General features: G+C 48.3%; 1 protein-coding gene across 1 annotated transcript in view; it reads left to right on the top strand.

Annotated features, from left to right (window-relative positions):
• The first annotated feature begins 21,241 nt into the window (after positions 1–21,241).
• Positions 21,242–22,676, top strand: part of ca9 (carbonic anhydrase IX) — a 95,826-nt gene continuing 94,391 nt past the window's right edge. Inside the window, exon 1 of the mRNA XM_078409821.1 lies at positions 21,242–21,443. Within this exon, the coding sequence (XP_078265947.1) occupies positions 21,332–21,443 (112 nt within the window). The 5' untranslated portion in view covers positions 21,242–21,331. The remainder of the gene's footprint in view (positions 21,444–22,676) is intronic.

Genomic DNA, 22,676 nt, shown 5'->3' with positions numbered 1-22,676 from the left:
TGTTGGTTGCTGGGAAGAAACTGTTTTTGAACCTGGTGGTCACCGTTTTCAGGCTCACTGTACCTTCTTATAAATGGTAGTAGCAAGATGAGAGCATGGCAAGGGTCGTGTGGGTCTTTAATAATATTAGCTGCCTGTCTGGGACAACACCTCCTCAAGTGGGGACAACTTGACACCTCCTCCTGTCTGGGCCAACATCCCTTCAATAGTGGGGAGGTCAGCATTTGTGATCGACCAGGCACTGATTAGCAGCTCCTGCAGCCTCCTTCATTCATGGGCATTTGAGTTATCAAACTAGGCCAAAATACATCCAGGCAGCAGGCACCATACATCTATAGAAGAAGACACAAGGTGCTGGAGCAACTCAGCCGGTCAGGCAACATATTCGGAGAACATGGATGGGTGATGTTTTGGGTCAGAACCCTTCTTCAGACTGATTAAAAAAACACCTATAAAGGTGTTCAATCTTTGAAGGAACTAGATACATTAATGAGCTTTCTTTGTGATTGCATCAATGTGCAGGACCCAGGACAGTTTCTCAGAGATATGCATGCCCAGGAACTTGAAGAAGGGTCTCGACCCGAAACCTCACCCATTCCTTCTCTCCCGAGATGCTGCCTGACCCGCTGAGTTACTCCAGCATTTTGTGTCTACCCAGGAACTTGAAGCTGTTAACTCTCTCTAACGCCATCCCATTGATGAAGGCAGGTCTTGGATCTTCAGCATTCCCTTTCTGAAGTCAACAGTCATGCTAATATTGTGAACAAGATTGTTCATCTGACACCATTCAATCAGATTATCATTCTTTCTCCTCTACTCTGGCCATCATTACCCATTATTCACTCAGCAATGGTGGTGTCATTCACGAATTTAAAGATTGTGTTGGCACTGTTGTTTCTACTCTTGTGTTGATGGTTATCAAGGAGGAAGTGTTGTTGCCAATTCATACTGACTGTGGTCTACCAATGAAGAAGGATTCAATTGCATAATAACAAGCAGAGACACAGTTCTCTGAGTTTAATCACAAAATGCTGGAGTAACTCAGCAGGTCAGGCAGCATCTCGGGAGAGAAGGACTTCCTTCTCTCCCGAGATGCTGCCTGACCTGCTGAGTTACTCCAGCATTTTGTGAATAAATCGATTTGTACCAGCATCTGCAGTTATTTTCTTATATCTCTGAGTTTAATGATGTTTAGAGGGAATGATGGTGTTGAACACCAAACTGTAGTCAATTAACTTCTCGTCCAAGTGGTCCAGTGCAGAGTGGAGAGTCAGTGAGATCGCATCCCCTGTTGATCCTATTGTGGTGGGAGGCAAATTGTAGCGGGTCCAGCTCCTTCCTAAAGCAGTAGTTGGTATGTGTAGATCAGTGCATGTTCCTTTAACATAGTGACCTCACCACTACTAACCACTCCCCATTGTCTCTTGTATAATTGTAGCTTCCCCACCTCCAGCTCGCTCTCTAGTTCCAGTGATGACCACGGACAGCTAGGGCACAACATGTGTGTAGTGAAATTAATAAACAATATCCAGTAAAAGACTCTGTGTGCAAGGGACGTCTCTTTACAGTATGGTTCATAACAAACAATAGACGATAGACAATAGGTGCAGGAGGAGGCCATTCGGCCCTTCGAGCCAGCACTGCCATTCAATGTGATCATGGCTGATCATTCTCAATCAGTACCCCGTTCCTGCCTTCTCCCCATACCCCCTGACTCCGCTATCCTTAAGAGCTCTATCCAGCTCTCTCTTGAATGCATTCAGAGAATTGGCCTCCACTGCCTTCTGAGGCAGAGAATTCCACAGATTCACAACTCTCTGACTGAAAAAGTTTTTCCTCATCTCAGTTCTAAATGGCCTACCCTTATTCTTAAACTGTGGCCCCTTGTTCTGGACTCCCCCGACATTGGGAACATGTTTCCTGCCTCTAACGTGTCCAACCCCTTAATAATCTTATACCTCTCAAAGCATTTCATCACCACAGACATATAACAGGTAGCGCAAAGAGAAAAATACCAGATTGTGGAATATAATGTCGCAACACATCCCATTCTCTGATCTACAGAGATCTTACAGCTATTTTATGTGTGCAAAAGAGAAACTATTTATTAGTCATATGCACCGCATATGAAGTGGAACAATGAGAATGCTGAGGAGCTGCAGCTTTACAGGCATGCTAGACATAACAACTGAAACCAGTGCAGTAGGTCAGAGAAGTCAAAGGGAAAGGGCTGTAGAAATAATGGAGGAATATGTTTGTTTTCCTCAAAGCAATTTCTACTCGCCCTGCTTAGTTTGCAAGGACAAATATTTTACAAAACGTTCATGTTACTGCAGATAGAAGGGAACAGTACCACTTGTATCTTCTTATCGAGTCCACATCACAAGATTAGAAATTGTTCAGCCAGCCCTGAACACACTTCTCAGCATTGGCATACAATGGTGTCTTGTGCTTCTTGTGCTTCTGGTTCTGGTTGATTACTGCGCAAACACCTCATAAGTGGTTATCCCGCGCAGGTCGGAGTGTGCGGAATGGTGGAAAGATTGTGGAAACAGGTCCGCGACGTGAACGCTCTTTCCTTGACCCCACTACTTGTATGATCTGCTCAGAGCCACATACCACCCTGTTGGAAATATTTTACTGTCCCTTTGTCAATGGAGTAACAGAACATTGTAACTCCCTCCCTAATAGTATCTTGACAGTAACTTCACCACATGGATTGTGCTAATTCAAGAAGTAAGCTCGTAATCACCACATCAAGGGCAGTTAGGGACAGACAATTAAATATTAGGCTTATCAGTAACACCCAAGTAAAAGAAGAAGGCTTACTATCAAACCGGGTGGCGCCGTCAGCGATGGGCAGCCTCGCTAACGGTCTGTCTATCTTCTTTTTTGTTGTTTTTAGTGTGTTTTAAAAGTCTGTGTTAATGTTCTCTGGTTTGTTTTATGTGGGGGGTGAGCAGGGGAGTCGGGGGAAACTTTGTTTCAATCTCTTACCTTGCCGGAGATGCGGTTGTTTTCCGGATCGTATCTCCGGTCGCTCTGCGGTCTAACATCATGGAGCTGGAGACCTTGCTCGGGACTGACTTTGAGTCCCACCACGGGGACATGGACTTACCATTGGAGATTGCGATCCCTTGCTGGGAATCGACGCTCCAACCGCAGCCTGTGGATTCCAACATCGAGGAGCTCGCAGTCTCGGGTAGAGACCGATGTCGGGAAGCTCCGAATCACTGAAGGTTGCGACCCGGGTCCAATCGCCCAGCGTGGGGGAGCTGAGATCCCCCCCCCCTGATGTGGGAGCTTAATCGTCCCGACACGGAGTGCCCACCGCTGGCTAAGGGACTCAAGATCAACTCGGCAATGTAAGGCTCGAGGCCCCCGACCGCGGGAGAACAAAGAAGGGAAGAGATTGAACTTTTTTTCGCCTTCCATCACAGTGAGGAATGTGGAGTCGCTGTGGTGGATGTTTATGTTAAAATGTATTTTGTGTATCCTGTTGCTTTTTATTGGTAAGACTGTATAGCAAAACAAATTCCTCGGATGTTGCAAACAGACTTGGCTAATAAAGTATGATTATGATTATTATGAAAATCCAATCGTTAAAACTGTAGTGGCCTGGCGGAGGCCAGAGAAAAGGCAAGACGCCAGGCAGTGTTTTGTTAGATTGCTTTATTAGGCTGTGAGCTGGTGCCCACAGCGTAGTTCTCCAAGGGATGATCCACGCCTTCCCTTGGTCTGGCTTTTAACTCCTTTCACCTGTCCGTCACGTAACGAGGGGGCTGACCCGAGGAGTGGCCTGATCCGCCACAGGACCCCCCCAAGAACCGGAGGTACAAAACGGACAGGAGGGCGCACGAGGCGACCAGCCCGGGTGCGCACCATGACCGGCGCAGGGACCGGCGACTGACCGACAGGTGGAGGGGTCGTAGCAGACACTGGAGGGGGTAGCTTGGACGGGGGGCGACCGCGCGGGCGGGGCTGTGCAACCGGCACCGGCCGATCAATGTCCACGTGTGCCGGCTTCAGCCGTGCGATCGAAACAGTCTCTCTGCGACCCCCCATGTCCAGAACGAATGTGGCCGAGCCGTGTTGTAGGACCCGGAAGGGGCCCTCGTACGGCCGCTGGAGAAGTGATCGGTGTGCGTCCCTGCGCAGGAACACGAACTGGCAGTCCTCCAGAGCGGCAGGGACGTGTGGCTGGAATGACCCATGACGTGATGTGGGCACAGGTGCCAGCCTGCCCACCGTCTGCCGAAGACGTTGCAGGGCGTCAGAAGGCTGCTCCACTCGACCGTGCGCTGGTGGGATGAACTCCCCGGGAACCGTCAAGGGGGCCCCGTACACCAACTCGGCGGAGGAGGAGGCCAAGTCCTCCTTGGGTGCGGTGCGGATCCCCAGCAAAACCCACGGTAGGGCGTCCACCCAGTCTGGGCCCGTGAGCCGAGCCTTCAGGGCAGCTTTCAGCTGGCGGTGAAAGCGTTCCACCAACCCGTTCGACTGTGGATGGTACGCCGTAGTGTGGTGTAGGCTGACACCCAAGAGTCTTGCCATGGCCGACCACAGTTCCGAAGTGAACTGTGGCCCCCGGTCGGATGTAATGTCCAGTGGCACCCCGAACCGGGCGATCCAGTGCGCCGCCAAGGTCCGCGCGCAGGTGGCCGTCGAGGTGTCTGCCAGCGGAATGGCCTCCGGCCACCGCGTGAAGCGATCTACCACAGTGAAGAGGTAGGTCATGCCCCGGGACGGCGGCAGCGGCCCCACGATGTCTACATGAATGTGGTCGAAGCGCTGCCGAGGGACACGAAACTCTTGCAGAGGCGCACGCACGTGTCGCTGGATTTTTGAAGTTTGGCACGGGATGCAGGTACGTGCCCAGAGTGCGACCTGCTTACGCAGCCCGTGCCACATGAAACGGGAGGATACAAGGGCCACCGTCGCCCGAATGGAGGGGTGAGACAGCTCGTGGAGCACCTCGAATACCCTGCGACGCCAGACGACAGGGACGATGGGCCGCGGCAGGCCAGTGGAGGTGTCGCACAACAGTGTTGTATCCCCGGGGCCACAGACAATGTCCTCCAGCTGCAGGCCGGACACGGCTGTACGATAGGCGGCCATCTCCTCGTCCCCCAGCTGTGCGGCTGCTAGGGCGGAATAGTCGATCCCCCCGGCCATTTGTAGGACGGCGTGGATCGCGGGTCTAGACAGGGCGTCGGCCACCCTGTTGTTTTTTCCCTCCACGAACCGAATTGAGGTGGTGTATTCGGACACATAAGCCAATTGTCTCTGTTGCCGCGCAGACCACGGATCCGAAACCTTGGCGAACGCAAATGTGAGTGGCTTGTGGTCCGTGAACGCGGTAAAAGGTCTCCCTTCTAGGAAGTACCGAAAGTGGCGTACCGCGAGGTAGAGGGCGAGGAGCTCCCGGTCGAACGCGCTGTAATGCCGTTGGGCCCCGCTGAGGTGCCTGCTAAAGAAGGCGAGTGGCCGCCAACACCCGTCGATGTGCTGCTCTAGCACCGCGCCGCGTCGGGGTCACCAATGTAGTGGCCTGGCGGAGGCCAGAGAAAAGGCAAGACGCCAGGCAGTGTTTTGTTAGATTGCTTTATTAGGCTGTGAGCTGGTGCCCACAGCGTAGTTCTCCAAGGGATGATCCACGCCTTCCCTTGGTCTGGCTTTTAACTCCTTTCACCTGTCCGTCACGTAACGAGGGGGCTGACCCGAGGAGTGGCCTGATCCGCCACAAAACGATAATTAATTTCCAATGAGTAATTGTGCAAACATGAGCTCCATTTGAAAATCCAGAATAAATTGCTCTAGTTTTGGGTCATGACATGACTAAAATAACTCTTCTTATTCAAATTCTCTCATTTCCTGCAACTCCTTTGACTGTTCCCATAAAACTATCTGTCAGATCTTGTCTTTCCCATACCAGACTCACTTAATAATTCCAACCCTGTTTTCTGCCAGACCATCTGCTTACTGTTTTGCAGATCTTTGTTGCTTCACCTCTTCAAGATCAACATTCTTCCAGGTCCCTTACTAAGGCAGGAGTTGGTATTGTTCAGTTTCCTCTTGTCCATAAGATTCTCCACCCTCTTCCTTTACCTTCTGTGGTCTCAGTGAAACACAAATCTTTCCTGTTGACAAGATCAAAAGGTTTATCCTGAAAGCAGCACAGTTGCCCCCACTCACCCTTTGTATCAAAGTGACGATGTCAATGTTCACCAAAATCATCCCTTCCAAATCCATCACCGAGCTCCAACACCTGGGCCTCTGCACCTCCTTTTGCAATTGGATCCTTGACTTGCACATTAGCTGACCTCAATCAGTGCAGATTGGTAACAACATCTCCTCAGACCATCAGAGCAGTTGCAGCTCAAGACTGCATGCTTAACCTGGTAGTTCAACTCTTTTTGCACCCTTGACTGTGTATCTAAGCACAGTTCCAATGCCATCAACAAATTTGACAAAAATACATTGTTGTTGACTGAATGACAAGTGGTGAGTAGTCGGCATAAGGAAGAGATAGAACACCTGCTTGAGTGATGCCAAAAAAACAACCTTATATCAGTAAAACCAAGGAACTAATGATTGACTTCAGGAAGAAGTCTAGAGACCATGTGCCAATGTTCATTGGCGAGTCAGCAGTGGAGAGAGTTAGCAGCTTCAATTTCCTAGGCCTTAGCATCGAGCATAATCTGTCCTATGCTGTCTGTACATTGATGTGATCATAAAAAAGGCACGTCAGTGCCTCTAGAAGTTTAAGGAGATTCGGTATGTCACCAAATACTCCAACAAATTTCTACAGATGCACTGTAGAAGGCATCCCGACTAGTTGCATCGTGGCCAAGTATGGCAATTCCAACACACAAGTGGAAGAGTCCACAGAGAATGGTGGATTCAGCCTAGTCCATCAAAATCACAGTCCTCTCCACCATTGAAAGCACCTCCGAGGTGCTGTTTCAAGAAAGCAGCATCTATCATTAAGGATTCCCACCATTAAGGCCATGCCCTCTTCTCACAGCTACCATCGGGCAGGAGGTAGAGAAGCCTGAAGTTCCACACCACTGGGTTTAGGAACAGCTACTTTCCTACAACCAACCTGCACAAACCTAATTCTAAAGTGGATTACAAAGTGCTGGAGTAACTCAGCGGGTCAGGCAGCATCTCTGGAGAACATGAATAGGAGACGTTTGGGATCAGGACCCTTCTTCAGACTGATTGTGGGGTGGGTAAGAATACTGGAAGAGAGGAGAGGCAGCTGAAAGTGTGGCAAGTAATAGGTGAACACAGGAGAGGGGTGGGGGTTAATAGGCAAATGGTTGGACAAAGGCCAGAGATTATAAAAAAAAACTGAAGAGGTGAGACAAAACGATTGAAGAGTTGTGAATTGAGAAGCCAGAGAAAAGAATGTAGGTGGAGGGGGAGGGGAGAAATAGGTGCAAGTCCAGGTGGGGCACAGGAGAGTGGGGGGGGGGGGGGGGGGGGAGAGATAGGGGGATGTGGGGGAGAAATGGGAGGAGGAAAGGGGGGTCAGTATGAGAATGGGAAGGGGAATTAAATGAGATCCAGTAGTCCTTGGCGGACCCAAAACATCACCAATCTGGAGCTGCTTCCTGACCTGCTGAGTTATTCCAACACTTTGTGTCTTTTTATGTATGAACATTAAATTCTCCAATTTCAAGTAATGCACCCATCTCCTTTCAGTGCCTACCCACCCCAATGTGCACACATTTATCATCATATCATCATCTCTCACCTCCCAGTCACCTTGCTTCTTTCCCCTCCTTCGTACACACATTTCCCATCCCCAAATCCCCCCATTTCCCTTTTATCCATCCTTTTTCCCCTCCCTCCCGTTCCTTTCCACCCATACCCCCCCCCCCCCCCCCCCCCCAGCTTTACATTTCACTCCTCCTCTCCTCTCCTCTCCCTTTCTGGCACCATTTGTCTCCTTTTCATCTTTAGACTTTATTACTTATTTCACTCATTTGCCAATTGCCCCTGCCCTGCCCCTCACCAGTATTCATCGATCACTTGCCAAGTCTTGTCCCACCACTCTACCTCTCTTTTCCAGGTTTCACATCCCTGCTCTAACCAGTCTAAAGAAGGTTCCTGACCCTAAACTTTGTCTGTCCGTACACTCCGGGGAAACGCCTTTCCTGCTGAGATCCTCCAGTGCTTTGTGTTTGCACCTTCAAAATGTTCATCTGCAGAAGGTTGCTAAACTATTTGGTGGCATGCCAAATCTTTTAAAAATGAAGAAATTGGAGGCGCTGGCATGTCATATCATATCATATATATACAGCCGGACTTGTCTTGATGTGTGTATTGTTCAAACAGGCCACATCAGTTGGCATTGCTACTATGTGAATAGAATGTATTGATTTAATGACACAGTAAATGTATTAGTTTAGTGATGCCATGAATGTAAAGAAAGGCATGTACCATTTGTGTTGTATTTCCTGTATGTATTTTTGGAATGCGGAATATTTTTGAAATTTTAAAATGGATTTGAATCCAAGATTCCCTGGTGCTGGTCAGGACTGCTCTTGGGGCTGGTGATCTACACGGACCTGACCTATACTGTAACCAGCAGGAAAACCTCAGGAAAGCTGTGGCAGTCTCCTGAGCAATTTCCCGTTCATGTGAAGATCCAGAATGAGTTGTATCCATCGGATCGTGATGTACAGATCTCCAGTGAAAGGAGAAAAAACAAATGGGAAAATAGTGTTCCTCAGGCTGTAACTAACCAGTGACATGAATTCAGTGAAAATGTACAACATCGGCAGTGAGGCCACTCCCTTAATTTTATAGAAATCCAAAGTATTTAGTTAATCAGATTAAGCATCAGGAGGTGAGCAATGTTGAGTAGATGGAAATATTAAGAAGGACAATATTTTAGGCTTCTGCAATTGACTTCACTCACACAGTACTTTTCAATTTTTCTCCACCCACTCACTGAACCGAGTGAGTCATCTTCTTTCACAAACTGTTCATATGTCTATACTCCTGTCTTTGCTTATTATCCAGCATTCTTCATTAACTTTCAATAGATGCAGGAGTAGGCCATTCGGCCCTTCGAGCCAGCACCACTATTCAATGTGATCATGGCTGATCATTCTCAATCAGTACCCCGTTCCTGCCTTCTCCCCATACCCCCTGACTGCACTATCCTTAAGAGCTCTATCTAGCTCTCTTATGAATGCATTCAGAGAATTGGCCTCCACTGCCTTCTGAGGCAGAGAATTCCACAGATTTACGACTCTCTGACTGAAAAAGTTTTTCCTCATCTCCGTTCTAAATGGCCTACCACTTATTCTTAAACTATGGCCCCTGGTTCTGGACTCCCCCAACATTGGGAACATGTTTTCAAACATGTCCAACCCCTTAATAACATATGTTTCAATAAGATCCCCTCTCATCCTTCTAAATTCCAGTGTATACAAGCCTAGTCGCTCCAGTCTTTCAACATACGACAGTCCCGCCATTCCGGGAATTAACCTAGTAAACCTACGCTGCACGCCCTCAATAGCAAGAATATCCTACCTCAAATTTGGAGACCAAAACTGCACAGTACTCCAGGTGCGGTCTCACTAGGGCCCTGTACAACTGCAGAAGGACCTCTTTGCTCCTATAATCAACTCCTCTTGTTATGAAGGCCAACATTCCATTGGCTTTCTTCACTGCCTGCTGTACCTGCATGCTTCCTTTCAGTGACTGATGCACTAGGACACCCAGATCTCGTTGTACGTCCCCTTTTCCTAACTTGACACCATTCAGATAATAATCTGCCTTCCTATTCTTACCACCAAAGTGAATAACCTCACACTTATCCACATTAAACTGCATCTGCCATGCATCCGCCCACTCACACAACCTGTCCAAGTCACCCTGCAACCTCATAGCATCTTCCTCACAGTTCACACTGCCACCCAGCTTTCTATCATCTGCAAATTTGCTAATGTTACTTTTAATCCCTTCATCCAAGTCATTACTGTATATTGTAAATAGCTGCGGTCCCAGCACCGAGCCTTGTGTTATCCCACTAGTCACTGCCTGCCATTCTGAAAGGACCCATTTATACCCACTATTTGCTTTCTGTCTGTCAACCAATTTTCTATCCATATCAATACCCTACCCCCAAAACCATGTGCTCTAATTTTGCCCACTAATCTCCTATGTGGGACCTTGTCGAAGGCTTTCTGAAAGTCAAGGTACACTATGATAATTGCTAGTTTCTGAGCTTCCCCCCAGTCTAGTTTCAGTAAAAAAACTGAGTCAAGCACTTGCAAAGATCAAAGTTTATTCTAGCGAAATTATACGCGCGTCACAGATCATACACTGTACCTACTATCCCCACCATGGGTTCGATCCCTGCTTCTGTCTAGTCAAGCCCTCTAGGCCTCGCGTAGACAGAGACACTCCAGCAGTTCTCCTGAGGATCGACCACGAACCTTGTGATCACTGTCTTTTATATGCCCCGCGAACCTGAGAGCCGAACCACACAGGGGTTGTCTTACACTTACCCAATAACAGATATCGATTAACCCCACACATAACAGGCATCTCCCTAACCCAATAATACAACAGCTCAATACATTGTATTGCATGGAAAGCTCTCGAAGGAAGCTAACAAGGACAAACATTGGATCTGACATGGACAACACACATTGCTGCACTGGTGGGTAAGGCAAAGCAGCGCCTTTACCACCTTAGACAGCTGAGGAAATTCAGAGTGTCTCTGAGGATCCTTCAATGCTTCTACTCTGGGGCTGTAGAGAGCATCCTGTCCGGCAACATTACAGTCTGGTTTGGGAACAGCTCTGCCCAGGACAGGATGGCCCTGCAGAGTAGTGCGTTCAGCAGAACGCACCATGGGAACTACACTCGCCCCCTGCAGGACCTATACATCAGGAGGTGTAGATCCAGAGCAAGCAAGATTATGAGGGACCCCTGCCACCCCAGCAACGGACTGTTCCAGCTGCTACGATCAGGCAAACGCCTCCGCTGTCACGCTGTGAAAAAGGAGAGGATGAGACGGAGTTTCTTCCCACAGGCCATCAGGACTGTTAACTATTATAACTCCAGGGACTAAATTTTGTCTTCTCTGTATTAACTTTAATTTATATGCTGTAACTGTAATTCTTTTTTTGCACAATCCGCAGGCATTGCCACTTTCATTTCACTGCACATCGTGTATGTGTATGTGACAAATAAACTTGACTTGACATGACTTGAAACATATGCCCTGGAAACCCACAACTTCCCCAAGGCTCACCAATTCAACCACTCATCCATTAACAGGATGACCGTCTTGAAACATTATATATATTGTTTCACAATACATTTGCAGCTACCTAATAGGAACGATGCATTTTGGGTCAGTTTGCAAAATCATTATATAAGTTATCAATTTAAGGGAAACATGGAGAACACCTGGACCATTTACCATTCTGCATATCAGCCGGAGCCTAGACTAGCTGACGCCAATCAAAGCCTGTAAAGTTCTGCTGACAAGGGCTAAGCAATACTGACAAATGCAGGGATTCTCCATTTTATAATGTCTTTAATTTAGCCAATATTAACAACTACATCCACCGGCTCTCCCCTGTCAATTTTCCTAGTTACATCCTCAAAAAATTCCAGAAGATTAGTCAAGCATGATTTCCCCTTCGTAAATCCATGCTGACTCGGAACGATCCTGTTACTGCTATCCAAATGCTCCGCAATTTTGTATTTTATAATTGACTCCAGCATCTTCCCCACCACTGATGTCAGACTAACTGGTCTATAATTTCCTGTTTTCTCTCTCCCTCCTTTCTTAAAAAGTGGGATAACATTAGCTACCCTCCAATCCATACGAACTGATCCTGAATCTATAGAACATTGGAAAATGATCACCAATAAGTCCACGATTTCTAGAGCCACCTCCTTAAGTACCCTGGGATGCAGACCATCAGGCCCTGGGGATTTATCAGCCTTCAGTCCCATCAGTCTACCCAACACCATTTCCTGCCTAATGTGAATTTCCTTCAGTTCCTCCGTCACCCTAGGATCTCTGGCTACTAGAACATCTGGGAGATTGTTTGTATCTTCCTTAGTGAAGACAGATCCAAAGTACCGGTTCAACTCGTCTGCCATTTCCTTGTTTCCCATAATAAATTCCCCTGCTTCTGTCTTCAAGGGACCCACATTTGCCTTAACTATTTTTTCCTCTTCACATACCTAAAGAAGCTTTTTGTAAAAGGATGCCACTCGTAGGCAGAGTCTTTTACTATATATAAGTTTATTCATAACACTGCACATACATTATGCCCTAGCTGTCCGTGGTCATCACTGGCACTAGAGAGCGAGCTGGAGGTGGGGAAGTTACAATTATACCAAAGACAATGGGGAGTGGTTAGTAGTGGTGAGGTCACTATGTTAAAGGAACATGCACTGATCTACATCCTTCCTCTTGGAAACAAAGTGACCACGGCTCATGCGCTAGGCTCAAACTACAAGCAGACTACTCGTACACACCGTACCGGACAGGCGGCCTGACCACTCTCCCAGAGCGGGTGCGCAACCCACCATCCCCGCCGGTCGAAGGAGCAGCATGAACGGGTGCGGGTACAGAGGCCGGGGAACCAGGGGAAGGAGGAGGACTGGGAAGCGATGCACGCACAGGCGAGGGAGGGGTAGGTAGCTGGGGCGACTGCGGATGTACCGGAGCAGGAGGCACATCAGGCACCTTGTAGTGGACGGGAGGCGAATACGGGATCGCGGGGGGCGGTGCAGGTTCGTTTACCAGCATCAGGTGCTGGCGGGTACGACGGTACACGGTGCCCTCGTAGTTGACCAGGTACGACCGTGGAGAGTCAGCATTGCCGACGACCACGGCCAGCCGGTGGTGGCCGGAGGACGACTCCATCCGGACAACCTGGCCAGCGAACAAAGGTGGAAGGGGACGGGACGATTTGTCAAAGGAGCGCTTCCGAATGAGCTGCTTCTCAGTGATGCGCTCCCTGACAGCGGCAGGGCTCCGAGCCGTGGGTTTCAGGGATTGCTGGGAGACGGGGATGGGGGGTCTAGTGGTGCGGGACAGGAGGCGCTGCGCAGGGGAACCGAGCGCGGGGTCCCGGGAGATGTTGCGGAGGTTGAGGAGGGCAAGGTACAAGTCCGAACTGTCAAGCCGGCAACGTTCCATCAGCTCCTTAGCGCTGCGGACAGCGCGCTCTGCAAGTCCATTGCTTTGCGGGTACTCGGGGCTGCTGGTGATGTGGCGGAAGTTCCAGCGATTTGCAAAAACAGCAAACTCCGCGCTGGTAAACTGGCTGCCGTTGTCGGACTGGAGAGATGCCGGGGAACCAAAGGTCGAGAAGTGGCGGCGAAGCTTCCCGATGACGGCAGCAGACGTGAGGGACGGCAGCAGGTCCACCTCGAACCAGCTTGAGTAGGAGTCCACCAGGACCAGGTAGTGTTTGCCACGCCACTCGAAAATATCGGCGGCAACAGCCGTCCACGGCAACTCGGGAGCCGGCTGCTGCAGGAGAGGCTGACGCTGCTGATGAGGTAATAGGCTGTTGCAGGCAGCGCAGGCGGAGACCCTGTCCCGGATCTCCTTGACCATGCCAGGCCAGTAAAACTGTGCTTGGGCCTGGGATAACGTGGCCTCCACCCCTGGGTGTCCGTTGTGGGCGGTGTGGAAGTAGTGATCGCGCAGCGCAGCCGGCACCACAACCTTGTGACCCTTCACCACCACACCCGCGTGCAGCACCAGTTCATCCCGAACCAGGAAGTAGGGCACGGCACCAGCCGGCAGGGAAGACCGTCGTTCAGGCCAGCCACGGCGGATGACGCCCGCAAGCTGTTGGAGGTCCGGATCCGCGGCAGTGTGTGTGACCAGGGACTGCAGCTGCCAAGATGGAACAATGTTGACGTTCAACACCATCAGGTCCGCCGATTCGTACGGATGGCGGGAAATGGAAGGTAGTGGGGCGCGGGACAGAGTGTCTGCCACGAACATCTCCTTGCCTTTGCGGTACACGATTTCGAATTGAAAACGCTGCAGCTGCAGCATCATTCGCTGCAGGCGGGACGATGCTGCGTGGATGGGCTTGTTTAAAATCGAGACCAGCGGCTGGTGGTCAGTTTCGATGGTGAAAGTTTTTCCCAGAACGTAGTCTCTGAACTTGGAGCAAGCGAACACCACGGCAAGGAGCTCCTTCTCAATCTGCGCGTAGCGCTGTTCAGCAGGGGTCATTGTTCGAGAGGCATAGGAGACGGGCAGCTGTCGGTCGTCGTAGAGCTGCAGGCAGGCAGCACCCAGGCCGAACCGAGATGCATCGCAGGTGAGGACAATTGGCCTGTTTAAGTCGAAAAACCGCAAAGTCGGGGTCCGCGCGAGTCTGGACCTCAGGGCTACGAAGGCCGATTGGTGGTGAGGGAGCCAGACCCAGGCATTGTCCTTCTTGGTCAGCTCTCTCAGGGGGGCACTTAGTTCGCTGAGGTCGGGTATGAACTTACCCAGGTAGTTGACCATGCCCAGGAAGCGCTGCAGGCCGGGCACGTCAGTGGGAGCGGGCATTTCGGTGATCGCCGCCGTCTTCTCGGGGTCTGGCTTCAGGCCCCCCGCCGTGAAAACGTGGCCTACGTAGGTGACTTCCGCAACGCGGAACCGACACTTCCTTCGATTAAGCTTGAGGTTTATCTCACGAGCCTTGTCCAGGACTTGGCGGAGTTGTCGGTCATGCTCAGCAATGTCCCTCCCGTACACCAGGATGTCATCCACGATGATGGCGCACGGCAACCCAGCAAACAGCTGCTCCATCGTACGCTGAAAAACCTCGCTTGCCGAGTTGATACCAAAAGGCATGCGGAGGAAACGGAACCTGCCGAACGGTGTGCTGAAGGTGGTCAGGAAGGAGGAACGTGCGTCCAGCGGGATCTGCCAAAAGGAGCTCTTGGCATCCAGGACCGAGAAAACTGTGGCTGGACCGACCTGTGCCGCGACGTCCTCCACCGTCCGCATGGGGTAGTGCGGGCGTTTAATAGCCAGGTTCAGGTCCTTGGGGTTGATACAGATCCTGATCTCGCTCGCGTCCTTCTTGGCAGCGACCACCATGGTGGAGACCCACTGGGTGGGGGCACTCACCTCCTTGAGGATGCCCAAGTCCACCATGCCACGTAGTGTGGACTCCACGCGGCCCTTCATGGCAAAAGACACACGGTGGGCCGGTCTGACCACTGGGTCGACCCCCGGGTCCACAACGATCTTGTAGGCACAGGGCAGCTTCCCCAGGACGTCATCAAATCGGTCAGGGTACTCGACCAGGGGGTCCATGGGGGCCTGCACCAGGTGGATGTCGCGGTGAAATGAGACCAAACCAAAGTCCTGGCATGCACGGGCGCCCAGCAGGGTGACGTTTTCAGATGCTAGCAGGAGGAACGTGAGGGGCCGAGAGGTATCCAGAACAGTACAGACAACCGTTGCCTTTCCCACGGCAATCAGAACGCCTCCCCCATAGGCATGGAGGCGGGAGTTGTCAGGAGTAACCCTCTCCCCCGAATTTATCTGCTCGAAGAGGCCCACAGACATAACATTGGCAAACGCCCCAGTGTCGACCTTGGCAGGGAAGGAGTGTCCATTGACTGTAACTTGCACGGATGGATCCGTTATCAATGCAGGTGCTCCCAAGAGCGAAAACACCAGAGAGTCTCCATGGGAGGAAGTCGTATCTGAGCCATCGAGGACCTCATGTTGGTACCGGGAACCGGTTGCGTTATCGCTTGCAAGGTTGTTTAGACTCCCTCTAGGAGCAGGGACAGGTCTCCCACGAGAACGACAGGCTGCAGAAAAATGGTTCTGCTTCCCACATGAATTACAAGTTTTGCCCTGCGCTGGGCAAATGTTATACCTGTGTGACGAGAAGTTGCAGTTTGGGCATCTGCGAGGGGTGGCCATAGTGGGCGCGGAGGGGGCGACCCTGGGCTGTGGGTCATTCAATCGCCGGCGGCTGGTGAAATTTATGTCCTGGGGGGCCGGCCGGGATACTGAGCCAACAGCAGAGGCCATTCGTGCGGCATGTATGGCGTCCGTCAGCGACAGGTCAGGCTTCATTAGGAGCTCATCCCGCAGCCTAGAGTTTAGGAGACCGTTGACCAGGACGTCCCTGATCATCTCGTCGGGTGTAATCGTTTGAAGGCGGCACCGCCGAGCCATATGTCTTAAAGATGCAATAAAGGCGTCAACGTGCTCCCCTGGAGTCTGACGCCGCGAGAAAAATTTAAAACGTTCGATGATATTGTTGGTGGGTATGTCGCACAGGGCAGTGAACTTAGCAATGAGACATACCGGGTCGTTGCGGTCCTCCGGAGGGACGAATTGGAACGACGCATAGCGTTCCATTGCCTCCGGACCAGCCAGGTTGAGGAGCAGGTGGGCTTTTATCGCAGCAGTCGCATCAGGATGGGCAATGGCTATATAGTGTTCGTAGTCCCGCTGGAAGACAGTCCAGCGGTGCACGATGTCCTCATCGAAAACGAGCGTGTCCGGACGACGACACGAGGAAGACATGGCAAAGTGGAAGGAGGGGACACAATTGGGAGAAACAAATAATAAAATAAAAAACCGATAAACAGGAGGCGCAAGTCTACCGATCTGACACCATGTAAAAGGATGCCACTCGTAGGCAGAGTCTTTTACTATATATAAGTTTATTCATAACACTGCACATACATTATGCCCTAGCTGTCCGTGGTCATCACTGGCACTAGAGAGCGAGCTGGAGGTGGGGAAGTTACAATTATACCAAAGACAATGGGGAGTGGTTAGTAGTGGTGAGGTCACTATGTTAAAGGAACATGCACTGATCTACACTTTTACTATCCTACTTTATATTATTGGCTAGCTTACACTCGTACCTCATCTTTTCTCACCGTATTGCCTTTTTAGTTATCTTCTGTTGCTCTTTAAAAGAGTCCCAATCCTCTGGCTTCCCGCTCTTCTTTGCTATGTTATACTTATTCTCTTTTAGTCCATGTAGTCCATGTTTACTCCCCTTTGAAACGATCTCCCACCTTCGCTCGACCTGGACCCTTGGCATGACAGCCTCACAGTAGGTCCTGTCCAGGAAACTCTTGTATTCACGAATGGCCCTGAGGTCATCCAGCTGCTTCTCCAACTCCACCACATGCCCATTCAGGAGCTGCACCTGGACACAACTCTTGCAGGTGTAGCTCCCAGAAGCTCCAGCGGTGTCCCTACCTTCCCACATCCTGCAGGAAACACACTGCACCAACTTGTCTGCCATTACTTTAGAGTCAAAAAACAAATCAGGTTAAAAAACAAGTGTATCCTCCTCACCTCAGCCTCCTCACCTCAGCCTCCTCGCCGAAGACTCACAGCCAAAGACTCGCACTTCCATTTGAGAAATATTTAGAAATTTGTTTCTTGTTCACACTGAAAATTCATTCGGCTTGTTATCAAAATAATTGCTGTTATCATTCCATTCCGACAGATTGGAACATAGGGTTTGCCCAGAGTAGAATAGTAGTGCATACATTTCCACTGCTCTAAGACCCAATGTGAAATTCATCTTAGTCAGCAGGATTCCTGGTTTCCCAAGTACCTTTTTAACCTCCTAAAATGACATCAACCGCAGTGGAACATGCAAAATTTCATGTAGGATTGGTATTCAAATAAGTTTGTCGTTGTACCAAGATAAAGAGAAAAACTTTGTTTGTGGTGTCCAGTCAAATCATATTATATATGCACACAATCAAGTTAAGGACAAGTACAACACCCAGTACAAAGAGAAAAATACCAGAGTGCATAAAATAATGTTACAGTGTTATTGCATTATTTTGTTATAGGGTTTGCAAGTTACAACTAAAGAGAAAGTACAGGTTTAAAGAATGTGCAAGGGCCACAATGCGGTAGGTTGAGAGATCAGAACTACACCGTTATCTTATGAGAGGACCGTTCAGTGTTCCTGAATCCGGTAGTACTGTACATGGTTTCAAGCTTTTGTATCTTCAGGCTGTTACGAGAGGAGAGAAGCAAGAATGACCAGGGTGCAAATGATCCTTAATTATGTTGGCTGTTTTCCCGAGTCAACATAAAGTGTAGATATAGTCAATAGGCTTCCACCATAGGCAAGTTCTCAGAGGCTGAAGTTAGGGAAGCATACAGCACAGAAACAAGCCATTTGGCCCATTGAGTCCACACCAGCCTTCAATCATCCATTTACACTAACCGTACACTAACTGCTTTTTTATTCTGCTCAGATTCCCATGAACCTCCTCCCCACTCGACCCCATCCCAATTTTATAAATCATCAACACATTAGGGACAACTTACCACATACAACTGACATATCAACCTATATATCTTTGGGATGTGGGAGAAAATCAGAGTCCCTGGGGGAAATGCACATAATTACAGAGAGGACATACGAACACCACAGTCTCAGCTGTAGACGTCAGGATTGAACGTCATTGAGGCTTTGTCAGCAACTTAATCACTGGTTGCCTTCTGACCTTACAGAAACCTCCTTGGTCACTTCCTACAGGAAGCAATTAACTGTAATTCTGGAAGAACTCAATATGCTCTTGCAAACGCCTCAAGCAAAAAACATTCTACAGATCAAATTAGTTAAATTAGTTTAGTGTTAGACACACCAGTGTGTAATTAAATTCCTTGTTCGTATGAAGCTCACAAAGTGAACAGTAAGTACAATGAGCACAACTATAAATACAACAAATGCAAAACAGCAGAATGGTGCAAAGATTGTAGTAGAATACATAATAGTGCAAAAACATACGAAAGTGCAATAACTGAATAGCCAAAAGAGGTAGAATTAAGTGTGAGAATACGTTATTGCTTGCAGTTCTGGTTACCCCATTACAGGAAGGACATGGAGTATATGGGAAGGGTGCAGTCGAACTTTATCAGAATGCTGCCTGGAATAAGGGTAACAGGTACAAGGAGAGGTTGGACAAACTTGGATTGTTTTGGCTGGAACACTAGAAGTTCAGGAGAGACCTAATAGATATAAGGTTATTTGAGGAATAGGTAGAGTAGACAATCGGAACCTTTTCCCCCCCAGGGTGGAGCACTAAGGTGAGTGTGGCAAAACTTAAAGGAGAGTCTAGGACCAGAGGCCACAGCTTCCAAATAAAAGGATGTGCCTTTAGGAAGGAGATGAGGAGGAATTTCTTCAGTCAGAGGGTGGTGACTCTGTAGCACAGCGGTAGAGTTGCTGCTTTACAGCGAATGCAGCGCCGGAGACTCAGGTTCGATCCTGACTATGGGTGCTGCACTGTAAGGAGTTTGTACGTTCTCCCCGTGACCTGCGTGGGTTTTCTCCGAGATCTTCGGTTTCCTCCCACACTCCAAAGACGTACAGGTATGTAGGTTAATTGGCTGGGTAAATGTAAAAATTGTCCCTAGTGGGTGTAGGATAGTGTTAATGTGCGGGGATCGCTGGGCGGCACGGACTTGGAGGGCCGAAAAGGCCTGTTTCCGGCTGTATATATATGATATGATATAATTCATTGCCACAGACGGGTGTGGAGACCAAGTCAATGGATATTTTTAAGGCAGGGATTGGTAGACTCTTGATTAGTACGGGTGTCAGGGGTATGGGGAGAAGGCAAGAGAGTGGGGTTGAGAGGGATAGATAGATTAACCATGATTAAATGGCGGAGTAGATTTGATGGGCCGAATGGCTTAACTTCTGCTCCTATCACTTCTGAACTTACAAAGCTCCTGTATTTTCTCCCAGAGGATTGAAGGGAGAAAGGGGAATGACTAGAACGGCAGGCATCCTTTCGAGACTTCCTAATGGAATGCAGCATAAAGGTGGACTGGATGGAATGAAGTGACAAATCTGTGATGGACTAGGCTGTGTTCCCATTCTCTGCAGGTTCAAACGGTCAAGAGTAAAGCATCTGCCCCAGTTATAAAATGTTGGTTAGGCCACATTTGGAATATTGTCTGCCTGCGTTTGGCCCATATCCCTCTAAAACGATTCTATCCATGTACCTGTCCAAATGTCTTTTAGATGTTGTTATAGTACCTCCTCTGGCAGCTCGTTCCATACACCCGCCACCTTCTGTGTGCCCTGCTGTCACCAGACACAGAGGGGCTGGGCTTTCGGGAGCAGTCTCAGGAGCAAACCAATGTGGGCTCCAACTTTCCTTGACCATCGGTGCTGGCTTTGATATGTCCTTTTGCATACCTTTCATTCATTTGTTCTATGTGTCTTTTCATATCTCTCGTTTGCCTCTCCCCTGACTCCCAGCCCGAAGAAGAATCTCACCCGAAACATCATCTATTCTTTTTCGCCAGAGATGCTGCCTGACACACGGAGTCACTCCAGCATTTTGTGTCTATCTTCGGTGTAAACCAGCATCTGCAGTTCATTCCTACACACTTCATGATAGATGTATTGTTTAAGGAGGAAACATGAATGGTTTTGACACTTTGTAAGACAAATGTATTGATATGGCGGTTCGATGAACGTAGAGAAAAACTTTACCAATTGAATTCCTAGTATATATTTGAAGTAAAAATATTTTTCAATATTCTTTATCACGGAACTTTTATCCCTCCTGGTCTCCCTTCTTAGCTTTTTATCTAGCAGTCTTTATTTAGTTTCAATCATGAAATGCTTTGGAATTTTTTCTACGTTGAATATTCATTTTGAATATTACCATAGAGCAGTGCAGGAGCAGGCCCCTCAGCCCACAATGCCCATGCCGAATATAATGCCAGATTAAACTAATCTCCTCTGCCTACTTGTAATCCACATCCTTCTATTCCCTGCATATCTATGTTCCGTCTACCGATCTAAAACATGTTATCAAACAAATTGCTATGTTATTATTTGTGTTCTGGCAGATTTGACAATATTTTTGGAATGTTAATGAAATTACACAAAAGTCCTCTTTAAAGCAGTTTGCACAGTATAAATTACCTTTAATCCTGCACTTTGCTCCCACCACTGTGTGAGCATGTGGACTCACGTTACATGCAGTGTCTCTGCAACAAAGGCTTTATTTTCTGCCTGGCAAAATTGTAATGTGGACATAAGGATGGACTATCACCTTTAATTGTTGGTGGGTATTCAAGACATCATGCGGTTCACATGACGTTGAATACGGAAAGAATTAGAAGGGGCAGAGTCACAGGGAACAGACCTTTAAAGGGCAGGTTTTGGAGTTACAACATCACTACGATCACACTTTACCGGAGCTGATTTGTGAGAACTCTTGTAGAGCGAGAGAGTTCAGTGGAGGCATTTTCTGTTAAACGAAAAAACACAGCACTCTGAATATAATGCAGAGACCAAGACAAATTCAGAGGCTATTGTTCCTGATCCTGAGTCAACTTTTAACATTTGCTTCTTGTGGTATAACTCCAGGACCTGAACACGAACGAAGACCTAGAGGTAAGATAATATGTTCTAAATATAGGCTGTGTTATATCATTGCTGATGCAGGCAATGAGAATGGAGTGAACTGATTTCTATTAATCACTTGGAAAAATGTGAGATCTTTGCTTTAAGTTGCTTTGCTTTAAGCAATTAATGCATGCAAACTAATATCAAAGTATCCAACTTTTTTTCATTAGGGAAATGATTGAAAACTTAATAGCTTTCAAAATCTTCAGATTATATTTTGAAACTTTTAACAAGTCTTGTACTCTTTTACCAAATTATTCCACTTGAATGCTGAGAGCAAAGCCTGCCTGTTATCTCGAGGGTGTAGAACTGGACCATTGTATGGAGTATTCACACCGCAATCTTTCCGGTTGGATGAGGCTCCAATATCATGGTCTAGAATGCAAATTGAGCCTGCAAGTTTGAATAAGAAAATAACTGCAGATGCTGGTACAAATCGACGGTATTTATTCACAAAATGCTGGAGTAACTCAGCAGGTCAGGCAGCATCTCAGGAGAGAAGGAATGGGCGACGTTTCGGGTCGAGACCCTTCTTCAGACTGAGGTTTGATTGTATTTACTGCATTCAGACTGCAAGTTTGAATGTATTTACTCATGTATTCAGAGTAAATGAGCATTTCTTTGCTAGTATTTGCCATTAAGAATCGGCTCCACAAATATGGATCAAGTGGTTGCATTTTCTGATCACAGCACAGTCATATCCCCCCCCCCCCCCCCCCCCCCCCGCCGATCGTTTCGACAAGCATTTTGCCTTTAACCTTACCTTTACATTCCCACCACACATGCCACCTGACCCGTTGAGTTACTCCGGCACTTTGATTTGTACAAGATGTAAATAATTTCTCCATGACAATTACAATTACAATACAATATATCTTTATTGTCATTGTACAGGGGTACAACGAGATTGGGAATGCACTTTCCATACGATGCAATAAATTAATTAGCTGATCAGTATAAATTTATACAACCCAGTGAAACAAAATTAGAAACAGTTTTAAAACAGTATAAAGTTCAAGTAGGTCTGTGCCGGTTCACTGTGCGATGTGACCATCCGGCTCAGCAGGATGGAAAGAGTATTTGTTAGTAAGAGTTTTTGATCAATTTCCCTCATGGGATAAGTAAAGTTCTCGTATCAACGGACAATAGGTGCAGGAGTAGGCCATTCGGCCCTTCGAGCCAGCACCGCCATTCAATGTGATCATGGCTGATCATCCTCAA

This window comes from Rhinoraja longicauda, chromosome 1 (genome assembly GCF_053455715.1).
Source record: "Rhinoraja longicauda isolate Sanriku21f chromosome 1, sRhiLon1.1, whole genome shotgun sequence".
In the NCBI taxonomy this organism is placed as follows: Eukaryota; Metazoa; Chordata; class Chondrichthyes; order Rajiformes; family Arhynchobatidae; genus Rhinoraja; species Rhinoraja longicauda.
This window is presented reverse-complemented; position numbering and strand designations above follow the sequence as displayed.